The 17,165-nt window shown below is 43.4% G+C and overlaps 2 protein-coding genes across 2 annotated transcripts; one reads left to right on the forward strand and one right to left on the reverse strand.

Moving 5' to 3' along the window:
* Nucleotides 1-30: 30 nt before the first annotated feature.
* Nucleotides 31-14,181, forward strand: ints6l (integrator complex subunit 6 like). Its single transcript, XM_075480951.1, has 18 exons — nt 31-307; nt 429-506; nt 3,545-3,694; nt 4,399-4,488; nt 4,724-4,907; nt 4,991-5,119; nt 6,649-6,812; nt 7,128-7,280; nt 7,393-7,525; nt 7,867-7,961; nt 8,069-8,179; nt 9,672-9,887; nt 10,013-10,139; nt 10,317-10,459; nt 10,592-10,814; nt 10,924-11,304; nt 11,419-11,512; nt 11,984-14,181. Exons 1-18 carry the CDS (start codon nt 197-199, stop codon nt 12,084-12,086), a joined length of 2,685 nt encoding a protein of 894 aa, XP_075337066.1. The 5' UTR covers nt 31-196; the 3' UTR covers nt 12,087-14,181.
* Nucleotides 13,845-16,815, reverse strand: mmgt1 (membrane magnesium transporter 1). The gene is made up of 4 exons (XM_075480952.1): nt 16,530-16,815; nt 16,129-16,181; nt 15,921-16,024; nt 13,845-14,712 (listed from the first exon to the last, which is right to left on the reverse strand). Exons 1-4 carry the CDS (start codon nt 16,606-16,608, stop codon nt 14,556-14,558), a joined length of 393 nt encoding a protein of 130 aa, XP_075337067.1. The 5' UTR covers nt 16,609-16,815; the 3' UTR covers nt 13,845-14,555.
* Nucleotides 16,816-17,165: the final 350 nt, after the last annotated feature.

The raw sequence follows: 17,165 nt of genomic DNA on the forward strand, positions 1-17,165 counted from the left end.
AGAAGTTGAACAGCGCGAGCAGACACAGCTTTGGAAAGGCAGACTCAGAGAGGGCAGAGGCAACGGCCCTCTTCTGGAGGGGGGGGCTTATAACAAATATATATACACACACGTGTGAATTGTTTGGCCGCACGATAGTTCATATGTGGGTTACAGTTATTTTAGAAAATCATATCACCGCGGCTTTATATTTAAAATGCCTATTTTACTTTTCCTGTTAGACACGTCCGCCTCTATGAATCAGCGCACTTATTTGGGTACGACGTATCTGGACGTTGCTAAAGGCGCGGTTGAGGTCTTTATGAAGGTAAAGAATTATTTTACCCCGATTTTTTCAGCAAGGATGCACCTTTGATAAGCTTAGGGTTCCTTGGGCAAGCTCCGACGAAATTGATAAATGGTGTTTTGGTTTTCTTTTTTTTTGACAGCTGCGTGCCCGAGACCCGGCTAGTAGAGGCGACAGGTACATGCTAGTTACATTCGATGAGCCACCATACGGAGTGAAGGTAATTAGCAAATGATACAACTTTTACATTTGACACGTCGAACGTGTTTCTCTGTGAGTGAGACTTTATTGTCCCTCTGGTTCGTAGTCGGTGCTGGGCGGCTTCCCGGTGGCGAAAACGGCAAATTATTGCTCCAAAAACCCGCAGACCCGGAGCCGCACTGCCTCCGAACATCCAGCGGACATTTTGCTTTTGTGTTGAGAAAAGTCTCGGGCGTCGAGATGGAGGCGGGGAGATTTATTATCATGCGTGACGTCACCCATCTTTTTTTTAAAACTCCAATATTTAGATTGGTCAAAGAGACCGTCAATCATTCTCCACCCCGCCCCATTTATCAGCCACGCATAACAATTGGCCAGTCTTGGATGGACGTTGATAAACCCTCTCATCGTGAGATTTTGTTATTTTATGTTTGTACGAGTACGCTACAACAGGATTATCAATATGCATATGATAATTATGTTTCATGCTGATATTATGAGCATAACGGCCCAACGTAGAAACACAGAATTTTCAAGCACACAGAGGAATGAGCATACATGCAGCCTGTGAATCATTGCAATAATGTCATGGGATTCATGTCATCAAAGATATCCTCACCACTAATCTATTGACTTGTTTTATGACCTGGAACATAATTTCCCTGAGTCTTTCATGCCCAATAAAACATAATCCTAAGTACCCACACAAACCTCCAAAGTCTCTGAGCAGCATCAGTAGCTGCTCTGTGTTGTAGATTTGTATTGGCTGGCCAACTCCTGTCACACAACAGTGTAGCCTGCTACTCTTAACGCAGTGTGCCAACATGCCATTAACCCCACTCATTTCATCAAAGAAGAATTTCATTCTTCCCTGAGTGTATTTTTCATTTCTGATGACCAAATAACAAAGTGCTGGAACTGAAAGAAAATGGAAGGAGAAAAAAAGGCGCATACGTTATTAAGCAGAGAGCTTGCCAAAACGTACCTGTAATGACACATTATTTCCATGCCTCGCTTTGGTGAGCCATTCAGGCAGCTGCATGCTTTTCATGAAGATCTTGTTGTCCATCACAAGATGGCTGAATGCAAACTATGAAATAGTTTTTGCGTGCATGTGAGAATTATCAAACGGGGGAATGGGGGGGAAGTTTGGAAATGCCTCGATTGTGCACATGTCCTTCAAATGAGAATATCGGACATGGTAGGACAAACCAGAGCCAGCAAGACTGGGTTTATTAAAAGCTTCAAATTAATTTCTAGCCAACTTGTCTTTCATGTTTTCAGTTTGAATATCTATTTCATTATGATTTACGTACTCGGATTGTACTTTTGACTTCCTGTTGTTAATAAATCAGTAGGTTTAGTGCTCCCTGCCAGTCTTCCAGTCTTTGAATAGCCATATTGCATTATTACAACCCTTAGAAAAAAGATGGAATCACCACTGAGGAGGATGTTCATTCAGCTGCCCTTTTTTTGTAGAATAAAAATATATACAGCTGACAGCTGAGACTATGGAAAGGTTTATAAAACTCCTTGAAAAGGGTAGTAAAAGGAGTTATATCCAGCAATGAAACCCCCTCGCTATAATGCATGTAGTCACTGAGCAAAGAGCTCTTCTTTCAGGAAAGAGGTATCGATCGACTCAGTGGAATGGCTGGCAAACAACAGTCAAACACGCTCAAATCACAACCGTTTTATTGATTATTTATTTACTTATTTTAGTTTGTTTTACGAGGCCAAAATGTCCAGCTGCTAAATAAAGCAGTTTTCTGTCACATCTGTGCTTTGAGTTTTTTTGTTTTTCTACAAAGTGAAACACCTCAACAAACGTCCCTCAAATGGGGATTCCCTAACTTTTGCCAGTGATGTGTAACAATTAATGAGCAGCAGCGACATCAGAATGTCACCTGATCAATAAAGGCTTGTAAATGAACATCAACGGGCAGATGAAGTTGTCGCTATTGTCGGGATAGATTACACAGAAGTTTCATATTCACAATATTCACAGTCTGTAAATGTGGCACACGGAGACAGACTTTTGGATCACGCCTCAGCCCGAATGATCATAGGTGGGATTCTCCTCCCTCTCGTGTACTCATCCAGGTGCTGTCTGATGTGCTTCTTCCCTTCTTGTAAAGTCTGCCCTCAACTCCTTTCCCTGTCATTGTCCTTATTGTGCCCCTCCCCCCTGTTGTTTATGATGAAAAGACAAGGTTGTACTGATGAGGGCTACTTTGATCTTACAGTCTGAAGCAATAAATTGTTGATGCAGAGGGAGAGAAAGGGGAGCTCAGGCGGGAAGAAAACTGCAATGTGAATTATTGAGTGCGCCGTACATTTCTGCAGTAAAAGTTGGTTACTTTGCTGCCACAGTACCACTGTGAGTTTGTTTCCTCCTTCAGCTTTCAGCAGCTCACTGAGATTTATAGTCTTGTTATAGCCTGATTCATATTGTACACATTGATACAGGCAGCTGGAGACTCTTTCTTCTCTGTATATGTAGCCTCTTCCCGGCGCTCTCCCTGCAAAGGAAGATGTAAGCTTGCAGGTCATGTGTAGATTAAGCATCGAGCCGCAGTGCTAAAGTGCTTGACCCCGCTGGAGAAAAGCGCAGGAGCAGCTGCAGGCTCGTCTCCTCTCCTGTGGGTGTATACGTCTCCCGCAGAGGATATGCAGCAGTGGAAAGTGTGTCTTCTCGTCCTGTTTGAAATGAGATTCTGGATTTCAACATTATTACATTTCTTGAGCCTCACAAAAGCCGACCTAAGATTGCAGTTTGTGTCACATCCTGTTGCTCAGAATCAAAGGACTGCAAAGACTTTTAACCCCTCATGCTATCAGGCACAGTTGTCGACTTCAATTAATCGGTTTGAGTTGTCCGTGAACAAAAGTCTCCCTGTTTTTTCTTTGTAATAACACGGTATGTGTGTGGGTGTGCATCTATTTTGGTTTTGTGGCTGCTCACTCTGCGCTGCGCTGCAACTCTGCTGCCTGTTGTGTGGCTGTTGGCTGTGCAGAGCGTTCCTCACATTGTCCACGCGTTCCACTGTTTTTCAGGCAGGCTGGAAGGAGAACCACGCCACCTTCATGTGCGAGCTTAAGAACCTGCAGGCATCTGGGCTGACCACGTTAGGCCACGCTCTACGCACGGCCTTTGACCTGCTTAACCTCAACCGTCTCGTCTCTGGAATCGACAACTACGGACAGGTTTGAAAGCAGTCGATTATTACAATGCGTTAAACTGAATGTGACTGCACACATCTGTAATAGTTTTAATATCCTAATAGGAAAGTGACTTTTCCCAATATTTCTGTCACCATTCCGTCTCTTCTCTACCTGACGACAACATGGAGAATATTGACTTTTGACCAAAGTTTAATCTACTCAACCTAGATGACGGCGTAATTTTCTCCTTGGGTCGTTTCTCTAAAACCCTGCTCAAAGGCAGTAAAGGATTACTTCAGTGAGACAAGTTCTGTGCATCAGGAGCGTGTAAATCTACTTAGGCATTCCCTATGTGTTTGAATTAGACAAGGCCGACCTCTACGGCACAGCCCTGAATGAGTAACACAAGGACATTCTGCAGCTTACACAGGCATTCTGACACAAAGCAAAGATAAGCACCTGCAGCACACAGTTGGCCAGTGGGTTCGCAGAGGTGTGATGGTAATTCCATGCAAATTTTTGTAATCTCTTTTAAACCAGCATGCAAGAATTTTGTCATCATGTTTAAGCACTTGAGATGAGTATATATCTAGTGCTTTAGAAGATGGGAATATTTCTCAGGCACAGATCCCAGGGCAGTGTTTTGGAATGTAAAGAAAGCAAGACAGACTAGTGAGAATAAATAGCCTCACTGTTTTCTTGAGCTTCAGTTTAACTGGTGAATGTTTCTGTCCCCCCCCCCCCAGGGTCGTAACCCGTTCTTCCTCGAGCCATCTGTGATCATCACTATCACTGATGGGAACAAGCTTACACACAGCTCGGGGGTGCCAGATGAGGTGAGAGCACAAGCAAATGCCACAGTGCAACCATCCATCCATCCATCCATTTTCTGTACCCACTTAATCCAAAGTCGGGGTCATTGGGCATCCTGGACAGGTCACCAGTCCATCACAGGGTGCAATCAGCTATTGTTTGTATTTATTGTGCGGTAGCGTCGCCACTTTTGTAAAATGGCCACATGTGTCTGTACCATGAAAATAATGCCGGTTCCTCATATTAACCTCTGTGTAGCTGCACCTGCCTCTGAACTCTCCTTTGGCTGGCAGCGAGCTGACCAAAGAGCCTTTTCGCTGGGACCAGCGTCTGTTCGCGCTGGTACTGAGGCTGCCGGGAGCAGCTACCCCGGACAACGAGCAACTCGGTAGCGTCCCCACAGATGAGTCTTCAATCACCCAGATGTGTGAAGTCACTGGAGGTTTGGCATTTTCTTCCTCTTTGGTCCATTCGTTATGTGTCTGTAACACAGGGACTCATTTCCTTACGTTTTGATCCTCTCAGGGCGATCGTACTGTGTGCGAACACAGAGGATGTTAAACCAGTGTCTGGAGTCTCTGGTCCAAAAGGTTCAAAGTGGCGTAGTCATCAACTTTGAAAAGACCGGGCCTGATCCGCCTCTCGTAGGCGAAGGTGAGCTTTTGGGCGGGGCGCACTGGTAGACCATAGTGGTGCAACGGATCATCATTGATCCGTGATCCGTTCGGATCAATTATTTCGGTTCGGCACACACATGATCCGCGGATTGATTTATGAAAAAAAAAAAATTGTGCGCATGTTCAGTCCTCACACAGCCGTTACCATTCCTGCTAGTTCCAGGGACAGAGCTACTTTCCACGCTCTGGGTAAAAGTCTGCAACAGTTCCCGCTTCAATAAGCAAACAGTCCTATGGCTCGTTTGTGATTTATTGTCCTCAGCGTACAACATGTAGAACAGTGGGCATGGAAAATTAAAGTAGGCTAGATTTCGGTGACTACTGTAACGATAACTGCTGCCTCTGTCTGTCTGTTTCCATATACTCGCGCTGCCACACCAACCTCTCGCCTAGGTTTCCACACAGACATAACACGTAGCTGACATAGCGATAGCTAACATAAAGAAAACCCCTAACCTGCAACACAGCGTGGTCATGGCGAGCGGAGGAACAGAAGAGCTTGAACGCCCCACGTCATTTAAATCCCCTGTTTGGGAGCATTTTGGCTTCCCTGTCAAAGGAAAGAGGTTGGTGGATAAAACCGTGACGGTGTGTAGGCACTGTGGCACAAGAAAGCCACACAACAGTCGAAACACATCGAGCATGGCCACGCATTTGACGCGACATCACCCCGGTGTTTCACTGACAGAAGTGAAACGGAAAGCGGCTCAACAACCGCTCATCACCGCGGCATTTAAGCAGCCCCTTCCTTCACAATCCGACCGGGTTAAAGCGATCACAAACGCTATCGGTGTGTTTATAGGTGCAGACATGAGGCCATATTCAGTTGTGCAAAACAAGGGCTTTAAACACATGGTGAACGTGCTCGAGCCACGTTGATAATTTAAAAGTGTTAATAAACAAAAAGACAAAACATGTTTATTTGTCTTGTCTATTTTTTTTTTTTTTTTTGCTGATCCGAAAAATGATCCGATCCGAGGAACGATCCGAACCGTGAGTTTTTCGATCCGTTGCACCCCTAGTAGACCACAGGGCGACAGCCCTTCCACACACTGCCTGTTCTTGGTTCAGCTCACAGAAGAGTGAGTTCTCCCTGAAACCAGCACACTGAGAAGCAGAGTTTCACACTAAACACATTTTTCTAATCACATTTCCTTGAGTTAGTTTGAACAAAGATATTCTGGACACTCAAAACCAGAGAATTCAGAGGAGATTCTTCCGATTTGGAATCAACACCGTTTCGTTTTACACTAAAAAGAGAGCTGAGTGCAAATATACAGCCGTATAAGAAACAAAGTAGTTTGATTTAACTTGCACCTGGTTCCATTGGTAAAAGAAGAGTTTACGAGTTGTTTGTATACCATTTCAGGAGTTTTAACCTTCTAAGTAAAGTACTTAGGAAAACCAAAAATATTCAGGGGAATTATAGATAAGCCTGTTATTGTCATTCTGTTTATCATTTGTATTTGCTGGCATTTGATTCACATTATCCTGTATGTTTTGCAGATAACTCTGTGGAGTCCAGTCGTCCTGTGTCATCTTTCAGCCCACAGCCCTGGCACAGCTGCCACAAACTAATCTACGTGCGACCAAACCCAAAGACCGGGGTGCCAGTGGGCCATTGGCCCATACCAGAGTCCTTCTGGCCGGACCAGAATTCTCCAACGCTGGTGAGCAGAGAAGCTTACAGAGTAGCTGGATTAATGCTTAAATTTGAGTTGCCATTTTGTCTTCTGCGATGCAGATTTTCCACGTCTTTCTCATCATCTTACTCTTCTGCTCCATTAATTTCACTTTCTTTCTGTCTTCTCCACTTTTACTTGACAACCTTATGCCCATCTAAAAAATCTGCCATGTGCACCATAGTGCAATCAGGTGTTGGATCCTGATCATTTTGGTCACCTGTTAATCTTTTATGCTTTGTTGTACATTGCTGTCATTGCTGGATGTATCCAACACTGACCTCCATCATCTGTTCCTCCCAGCCACCTCGCTCTGCTCATCCTGTGGTGCGTTTCTCTTGCGGGGAATGTGAGCCCATGATAATTGACAAGCTTCCCTTTGACAAGTATGAACTGGAGCCTTCTCCACTCACCCAGTACATTCTGGAAAGGAAGTCTCCTCACATGTGCTGGCAGGTAGGCAAAATGCTCTCACGGTCACCGGCTGTGAGTTGGTAATATATTCTGCTGTAAAGTAGAATTTTAATGTTAATGTCAAATATTAGATCGTTTCCCTTCTGGTCCTCAGGTGTTTGTCAACAGCAGTGGGAAGCAAAATGACCTCGGACAGCCATTTGGGTACCTTAAAGCAAGCACCACTCTCACCTGTGTCAACCTGTTTGTCATGCCTTACAACTACCAAGTCCTTCTCCCGCTCCTCGGTAAGACTCTTAAAACGTAAACTTATCTTTAACGTGGCCTCAGAACTTCTGGGTCAGTAGATCAGTGCTGATACTAAATAGAAAAATCCTTCTTTTTCTGGGGCATCTCTTCATTTCCAGTCTTTTTTTGTTTTTCCTTGAGTGGCATTTAGCTCTAAAGAATAGCAAATGCAACTTGAAGTTCATCTTTAATAGTTTCGACAAACGTTTTTCTATTTTGGGGAATTGAAGTAGTGTATGTCTGAATGCTTCTTGTTGAGTCAGTATCAAGCTTCATGGCTGACTGCTGGTCACTGATCCAGAAAGCTAAAACTTCTCCAAAACCCATTTTCTCCTTTCAGACGATTTATTTAAAGTGCACAAGCTAAAAGCGAACCTCAAGTGGCGGCAGGCCTTTGAGATGTACCTGAAGACGATGCCTCCATACTACCTCCTGGTAAACAAATGCGCCTGTACTTAAGCTGCCTTCAGTAAGGGTGTTTATTGGTGTTTTTCTTTCCAACTAACATATTTAATACATTTTCTTTTGCTATGCTCTAACAGCCCTTAAAAAAGGCATTGAGGATGATGGGAGCCCCTAACCTCATTGCAGACACCATGGACTGCGGTCTGAGTTACAGTGTCATTTCCTACCTGAAGAAGCTCAGCCAGCAGGTAAATACTGCTTGTACATAAGTTCTTTTTACATCATTTTGATAAACTGTGACAGTTATAGTAGTTGGAGGAGAAAACACAAGGTGGAATACAAAAATATAGTGTATTTATCAGTTGTCTAAGTATCCTTAGGGCCTGTATAATCTGTGATTTGAGGGTATATTTCCAAATCTAATGGAATGACGGGTCTAAAGTTCTTCATTATTGAGATACGGGACAAAGTTCAAATTTAAAGTAAGACGTGAGTTGAGTTCTAACTACTCGTTTGTCATGCTGTCCTAGATTGAACTCAAGAAGTCAGACACGAGCATGCATTATGTATGTATGCAATAGAAGTGGTCAAGAAAGATTTAGGCAGTAAGTGAAGTAAAGCAGAAGTAAATCTTTGTGCCTTTATCTGTGCACATAACATAAAAATGAGTCATTAACCACCCAGCCAAGCATGGACGCTTAAAACAATCACAGAGTAAGTAAAATCGGGCTCATTGATCCCGTGCGCTGCGACCTGCAGATCTCAGATCAGCACAAATCAGCTGCTCTACGGGGCAAACAGAGCAGTTTGTTAAGAAAGAAGCAAGCAGTCTAACGTGTTAAAGGGCAGAAAAAACTGTGTTCTTTACTGAATTGTGGAGTTGGACTGTTAAACAGTGTTTCATTGATTTTCTGTTCAATATTTTTAGGGAAGGTCTAAAATCATGAGTCCATGACGCAGTGGGATTGTATATATGGCAAACAAAAGCGGCCTCACCTCTGAAGCGTTATGGACTGCTAACCTTTCTTCCCTCATTACAGCAAGCTGCCATGAAAGTGTAACTTCCACAGTTTAACAACGTTGATGATAGGTGATAGAAATGTTTAATGTCTGCACTGAACGTTTGTGATTTCATTTCTAAGCAATTTGCTGAGCTTAAAACGAGCTCAGTTGGATTATCGGTGTGGTTAATTTGAGCTGACATAAGATCTGTCTGTTCATGTTTGGCTGAGTGGTGAGAAACAAGTTTTTCTGTAATGTGACAAACTCCGAATGCAGATTTCTTTCTGCTTTACTCAGACTTTCAATATTTCTGTGACATTGAAGCTGTGACTAAGTCGTAACTTAAATTCTCATGGTGGGTATGTCCTGCTGAGAATTCAGCCAAGATGTTGGAGCAGTCTAAGCACACCAAGCGGGGAAGGGTGAGACTCAGTCGTGTCTCAGAGGTGCATTGAGGTTTCAGTTAATCCCAGCTGCTTCCTGTAAACGTTTACAAAGCTACTAGAGGAACAATTGGGCAGGTGTTGGCTGTGGTCCTCAACTCTCTTTCATCCTGAAACCCTCAAAAACACTTTTGACTTTAGAGGAGAACAATAAGGTCCCCACATTTACATGAGGTGTTCTGTCAGGATTTGGTCCACATGATGATATAAAAACACACACAATTTTTATTTTAGTCCCTAAATATATAATCTATACAGATATGAAATTGTCTTTTTTTTTTCTGTTGCTTTTAAGGCAAAAATGGAGTCAGAACGTCTCATTGTGTCAGTTGGGAAGAAGGCTCCTCAAGAAACTGGCATAAAAGTAAAGAACCACTCCAACTCACCCTCTCTGGCCTATCGACAAGACTTTAAGCAGCTCCTGCAGGGAATCACCGGGGAGGGGCCCCTTCGCCTGGTGGACATGAACTTCAAAGAGTTTGCCGGCTTCCAGATCGCCCTGCTCAACAAGGTACAGTTAACACAGCGAGGACATTTCACAGTGTGTGACATACTTTCTGTTCCGTGTCAAACAAAAGATCACACGTACAGGTTTTGGTTGGTTTCCACTCACTTTCTCTGAAAATGCGCTCGCAGGATCTAAAACCTCAAGCCTACCGGAATGCCTATGACATTCCAAGACGGAACCTTCTGGATCAGCTCACCCGAATGCGCTCCAATTTGCTGCGGACGTCTTTAAAACTGATCCGAGGGCAAGACGAAGGTATATATTCTTGTGGATAATGTGTAACGGAGAGATCAATTGTGGTTTCTTGACTGACGATTATTCCCAGTGCTCTCTGACGATTATTGTGACGATTATTCCCAGTCTCACCGCTTACAGGATATGTATCTGAAATACCAAACAAATCCAGCAATGCAAGTTTGAATTGTTTTCTAGACTACCTGCACAGTATTCCAGTGGCACAGATGGGAAACTATCAGGAGTACCTCAAAATGATGCCATCTCCTTTGAGAGAGATTGATCCCGATCAACCTAAACGGCTGCACACATTTGGGAATCCTTTCAAGCAAGATAAAAAGGTAAAGACTTATCAACCCGCACAACTGATCGGTATTGTTAAACACTACATAGTGTTGTCATGGCGAATGTCTTCTTTCTGTGTTTAGTCCTTTCATTCTGCAATGTTTTGCTCTCTCAAATGTCTTTCCCAGGGGATGATGATCGATGAGGCAGACGAGTTTGTAGCAGGCCCACAAAATAAGAAAAGGGGAAATTCCAGTGATTCCAACTTGAGCGGTACTGTGAAACGAAGGCGCAGTGTGTCACCATTGCTGCGTCGGCCACCGGGGACTCCACCGGGGAACGCCAACCATGTGATTGGAAAGAGTCAGGCAGGGGTTCAGAGCCAGCAGAAACCCCCTCCACAGCCAAAAGGTGAGATTAAGGGTCACTTAAAGCACCGGATTTGTGTCCTGATCAAATGAGAATAGATCTATGTGGAACTGATAGTAAAATCGTAGGTTACTCATTTTTAACCAATCAGAAGCGGATAGCAGCAGCATGGCTGTCAGTGAGAGCAACGGCGAAAGTGTTCTCGGGCTTGACTCTGGGGAGATCTGGCCAGCTGAGATGGACACAAAGACGGGGAGTCCATCTGCTCTGAGCTTAGAGGAGAAGGTCGTGGGGGAAGCAGCGATTCAGGTCGAGGACATCAGTACGGTGGAGGACAGGCTGGTGGTTGATCATCTGGAAGAGGAGATGCTCGAGGAGAAACACAACTGTGAGCCTCTAAGTCCACAGAGCGAGCTGGACGATGCTGAAACTGACGCCGCTGTGCTTGAGACCATCATCATCGCCCCGCTGGATGGCTGCCAAGCAGAGCTGCGGAGCCGAGTGATCAAGGAGGTCCGCAAACCCGGACGAAGTGAGTACAAGCCAATCCGTCATGACACTTGGTTTTTTTTCTAATCTGATTAGAGTCTTCATACGGGGAAAATGTGATGTGGGTCTCAGTCTGTGTTTGTGTGCTTTGTCTCAGACTCCAAGGAAATACTCGGTCTGCTGCAGCAGGTGAAAGGGCCGGTAGATGTACAGAGATACTTCATCCAGCATGCTATCAAAGAGGCTGCCAGGTAAGAAACAATGAGCCATTTTTTAGTTTATTCAGTCAAGAGGAAGACTCACTAATCTCTTTAAGGCATCACAGTAATCTCCAAACATGCCTGCTTGGCAGCGTGTCAGTTATTCCAACCGTGTGTGATTGCAGTCCCATCACATAGTAGATTGTGTGTCCTTGAAGCACTGCAGCTTACGCAGCAATGACTCATGACCGCACAGCAATTATTTTGATTGCATTTGAAAATTAAGTTCATCCACAGCACTATGAAAAGGTTTTAAATGTTCCAGGAATCTTGGAGATCATACCAAAGCTCTTCTGTGTCGTGCACTTGAGTGATTTTCTTTTTGGACTGGCTGGCTCCAACTCTGACAGTGCTGCAAGATAGATATGAAGCACGGCATCTAAAGTGGCTAAACTGTCATGATTGCCATTTCCCCCACTTAGTTTCCTGCTTCTTTTAAATGAATGTTGCCTCTTTTGGCAGGTTCAAAAAGCGGGTGCTGATCCAACAGCTGGAGACCGCCCTCGCCGAGTTGGAGGAGAAGAAAGAAACATGCTCACAGCTTCCCAACGATCACGGCAGGTAGTTACCGGAGAGGGGAGCGGGGCTCCTTTCCTCTGAAGCATATGTTCTTGACTGCTGGGTCTCATTTTTCTTGACCGACCTCACCGACACAAACTGAAGGACCAGACATGGAGGGACAAATGCTCTGACGGTCGAAGCTCGTACTGTTACATCACACGGGGTCAGAGGCAGAGGGTTTAACAGAAGGAGAGCCCTTCAGGACAGGGTAAAGAGACTTTGAAAATAATCCTCCTCCTTTTGACAGATGCCTTAAACATCCATGTGGCTTTTGTCTGTATGAACAAGTTGTTCACACACAAACACACACACTTGCTCCATTAGATAAATACATGATAAGCTGGCAGATCCTTACATGAGCAAAAGGTAAACATTTTCCTCTGCTGTTCTTTAAAAACAGACCTTTCTTCAGCTGGTCTGAGGAGCGTTTGAACCGCTGCAACTTTTTCTCTTTTCTTTTATGGAAACAAAAGGTTGCACATAAATGTAAATTTGCGGCTGGCAGGAGGAATCTGGTGAAGCCCGAATACATCTGCCTCATTTCAGAGGTTGATGTTGACATGAAACGGCATTGGAGCGTGCAATATGGCTGAAGTCTATGAGCATACGAGTAACTTTATTTTGCAGCGGCAATACATAATACAGAATAAGTGGTACAGCAAAATCTGAAATATCTCATAGCACATATTGACGTATTACCCAATGCGCCTTTTCTTTTTTTTTCACTGAGAAAAGGTTCAATTTAACATGTTAACTTGATTATATGGCTTCTAAATGTCTAAATTCAGGTCAACTTCGTTACTAATTGGACATATTTTGCAGACAACCTCATCGAGTTTTAAAGCTGATTTTAATATCTGCCAGTATGTATATGCATCAGTATTTTGGGAGCTGGAAACAGACTTTCAGTCCTTAAATATCTCACACAGACACTGGTTTAATGACTAAGGATCATCCTCCTTTTATCTCTTAGTACAGCAATAGGTCATGACGGTTTACTTCAACTTCACAACACACACACAGCAGCTCCACCAGAAACACTCCATTGAACCTCGGCATTACAACGTAACTCCCAGCAGGGTTTGCCTCTGTCCAGGCTTGGCTGACAGTCGGCGCCTTGTTGAACAGTCGGTGACGTGTCCTCCGCGGCTTTTTACATCGGCGCTCCTGCTCTGTTTTCCTTGCTTTTACAGCAGATGTACACTACTTTTTAAATGTTCATAGGCAAATAGATTATTTTTGTGAATTTACGTCAGAGTATAAGAAATATTTTGGAAGAAATGTTCAAAGCCATTTTTTTTTTGTAAACTGTTATACATATACAAAGTGGAAAGTTTTATGCACATTTTTTTAAAATAAAACACAAAAATATCCCACAGGTAGACTGGTATCTGCAGCTTTGTGTGTTAGTGCTTTTATTTATTACTCTCACTTGCAAAAGGAAGCACTTTAAGCTAAAACGTACCTAACCTGCTTTCTCAGCCTGCACTGCCACCTAGTGTCCAACATAACCACCTGCAGGTGATTTCATCAGTTGCTAGTTTGGATGCAGCAATCCTGCATCAAGGTCACAGCACATCTCACCGTGACACTGATTCAGGTAATCGTTCACAAGACGGGCATCTGCAGTTTATTTCTTCCTAAAGAGAATGACCCATCAATGAACCTTTCAGCTTAAATACTTTTGGCAGAAGAAGCAATAATTAGGCCTGCCTCTGAGCTGCAACGCAGGAGAAAAGATATACACACACACACACAACAGTAAAATCAGTATGACTTTTATTAAATTAAAAACAATCTGTTGAATCTTAACAAAATGGAAAAATGGAGGAAAAACTAAAGTCACCCAGATAAATGTACCATTCCTTTCAGTTTAGTGTTCACAGCATCATTAGAATGGTGGTCTAATGTGTCCTGCTCTCACTTCTCAACTTGAGCTGACTTCCTGTGGCATGAAACCCAACCATTTTCTTTCATACAGGAAGTGCAGAGTCTTTCTGCCTCCAGGACGTCATCGGCCAAAATAAAGAGTCCTCGGTTTCGTACGATAAAACTCATCGGTTACCCTTTTGCCTGCTGGAGACTGTGATGTACGGTTGAAATGAAACGTTAACAAAACAGGTTTTGTTATACCCCCTCATACAAAAGATATACAAAGGACAGCAATATCCCAAACGCAGTTCAGAAGGGACAGAAGGGGGCACACGTCTCAATATTTGAAGACTCCAAAGCGATTACAGACCGTATGTACAAACAAATCTGCTTGAAAAAAAAGAATGAAGGGTTGGCACAGTCAATGTTGAATATGGTGGGAACCACTTTATGGACAGAGATGCATGTCTGGACAGCTTATTAGTTTATTTACAAATAAAAATCAAAGTGGAGGAAGATGAATTCTCAGTTTCCGTCCTCTGTCTAACAAAAACAAAACCTATCTGACTGATGACGATGTTACAGGCAGGAAAGGCCAGTCTCAGTGCAAATGCTCCAGCTTGCGTAGCCGTATGGGATTGGGAAGAGCCTGCTGGTTGCGTACAGAGGAGGGCTCCTCCTCCGGCGTGCGGAACAGCACTCGACCTCGGTGATTGAAAAGGTAAAAGGACGGGTGGTTCCTCAGTGTGTCGAATGTTCTGTGGAGGGGAAAAGGGTCATAGTTACGAAAAGCACTGGGACTGGACCCGTCTCGCAGATGAATTAGGCATGAAGGTTGCACGCAAGTCCTGATTAACTCTTACTGTGGGGTGTGCACGAAGAGCCCTTACATCTGCTTTAAGAGAAAAAGTGATGCCTGGTGTGTAAAACTGTTTAACATCTATGGAAAACAATGAGCATGAATCTTTAAAATGTAGATAAAGATAAATATATAGATAAAGAAATTGAATCCTTCTCTCTAAAGGATAAAGACACTGCTGCCCGTCCAGCATGAGAACCATATCCTATCTGTGAAACATGGTAGTGGTAGTATCATGGTGTGGGCCTGTTGTGCTGCATCTTTGGCCACTACGGCTTGCTGTCAAAGTGTTACAACCAGTGAATACTAGAGAATACGGTCAAGACATATCTGAATATCAAGAGACAGCTGGCCGTGCAGCAGGACAAAAAGGCCCTCGGAGAGCAAGTCATTCTACTGATGAAAGCGCAAAGAACAATAAAGTTGATGTTCTAAATAGCAGAATCGTGAGATAGAAACAGATTCTTGATCCTAATCTTAATCCATATGTGGATATGCGGGGGAAGGACATAAAGCAGGGATGTCCAAAGTCGGCCCTCGAGGGCCGCTGTCCTGCAGGTTTTAGATGTTTTCCTGCTTTAACACCCCTGATTCAGATGAAATGGATCTCTTCAAAAGATTGTTAAGTTCTGCACAAGCCTGCTTATGATGGTGAATCAGGTGTGTTGAAGCAGGGAAACATCTAAAACATGTAGGACAGCGGCCCTCGAGGACCAGAAGTGGACTGCTTAACGGCTGCTTAACCCACTATGCCACCGACCGCCCCAAATTTATATACTTTTACCACATACAGATATGCTGCACTGGATCATTTCCCCCAGTATATAAATCACAAAATATATTATTTTGCCTTAGTTAAATAAGTTGTCGTCTATTCATTAAACGCGCGTGTTTTCAATGTTACCCTTTTAAAAATATATATATATTTTTTTATCTTTAGATTGTAGCTGTGCAAAAGGCACAAAACGGAGAAGGAGTTCACCATCTTAATGGCCACAAATAACATCACCCTGTGGAAATCCAGCCTCAGTGGGAACAGATCCACAGTGAAGTTATAAATGCTACAGTATCAAGGGAGGGATGTGCAGGGATGGTGAAAACACTCACTTGTTTTTCAGCTCTGAAGAAGCGTCCATGTCTTTGAACTCTCCAGCAATGTGGACAATTCCATAGCAGGTCATCACAAACGATAATAAGGTCTGCAATACAATCTGTAACAGACGGGAAACGGTGGTGATGGGTGTTGTACAAAAAAAAATAAAATAATAATAATAAAATCAAAGCAGAAATTAGCATCAGAGTGGAAGTTACTCACGTCAATCGGTAGCGTCTCGTGCTCCTTCTCTGTGAGCCGCATGTATGACCGATCTGATGGGAGAATTTAAATTTAGTGACAGCAAGAAACACCACGACACTGTAAGCTACCAGCTAATATCAATTTAATGAGATGTATTCCATTACCAACAGGCTGTTTTTCAAATACCCCACTGTATTAGTGACACTAAACGTTACATATCGCTGTTATTAATGAAGATTTATCTTTCGCCCCGGAGACTAACTCATAGCGGAGCTAACTGCTCTAGCACCCTGTTAGCTCGCTGCTGGACCGAGAGGCCCGACCTGCTGTTTTATCGGCCTGCCCGGCGAAAACACAGACTGTCTGGATTCAGTTTAGATATTGAGACGTGTGTCTTCACTCTTTGCACCGAAACTCACGTTGTGCCGCCGAGAAAGCTGCATGGGCTAAGGCAAAAAGTCCAATACCGACAACACCTTTCCAAAACGACGAAGCCATTTCGAGCCAGAGCGCAGATGAGCTGTGTGCAGTGTCGCAACACAATGTCGTAAACTGCCGCAACTACGACTGCGTCAAAATTTAACACCAACTGAATACAAGTTACTAGAATATGTTTTAATCAATTACATATCAATTTAGAAACTTAAATGCGAGCTAAATTACTTTATTTGCCTTCCCGTGCACTTTAATTTTCACGAACATAGGACGCTAATAAAGAGCTGTAACTTTGAAAGGATGGGCTAATGTTGCGTTCGGGTTTCCTTGGAAACTCGGGTCAACTCGATTTTTTTTATTTTTTCTTGAAATGTACGTCTTTGATAACGCCGTGGCTTTCCTTTGAAAACCGAACGGTCTTGTACAGTATCAACAGAAGTTAAATGTTTTAATGGATCAAGAATAACAATGGATTTTACACGTACTACGCAAGAGCATGACTTAAAATATTTAAGTCTGGGTTCAGAAACTTTACATGACTGGTCGAGTTGAATATCCAGTCTATAGTGGCCTTTCCTTCAACATTATCTGATAGAAAACTAGAAATTCCGAGTTTTGTT

The sequence above is a fragment of the Odontesthes bonariensis genome, chromosome 13 (genome assembly GCF_027942865.1).
Source record: "Odontesthes bonariensis isolate fOdoBon6 chromosome 13, fOdoBon6.hap1, whole genome shotgun sequence".
Lineage (NCBI taxonomy): Eukaryota > Metazoa > Chordata > Actinopteri > Atheriniformes > Atherinopsidae > Odontesthes > Odontesthes bonariensis.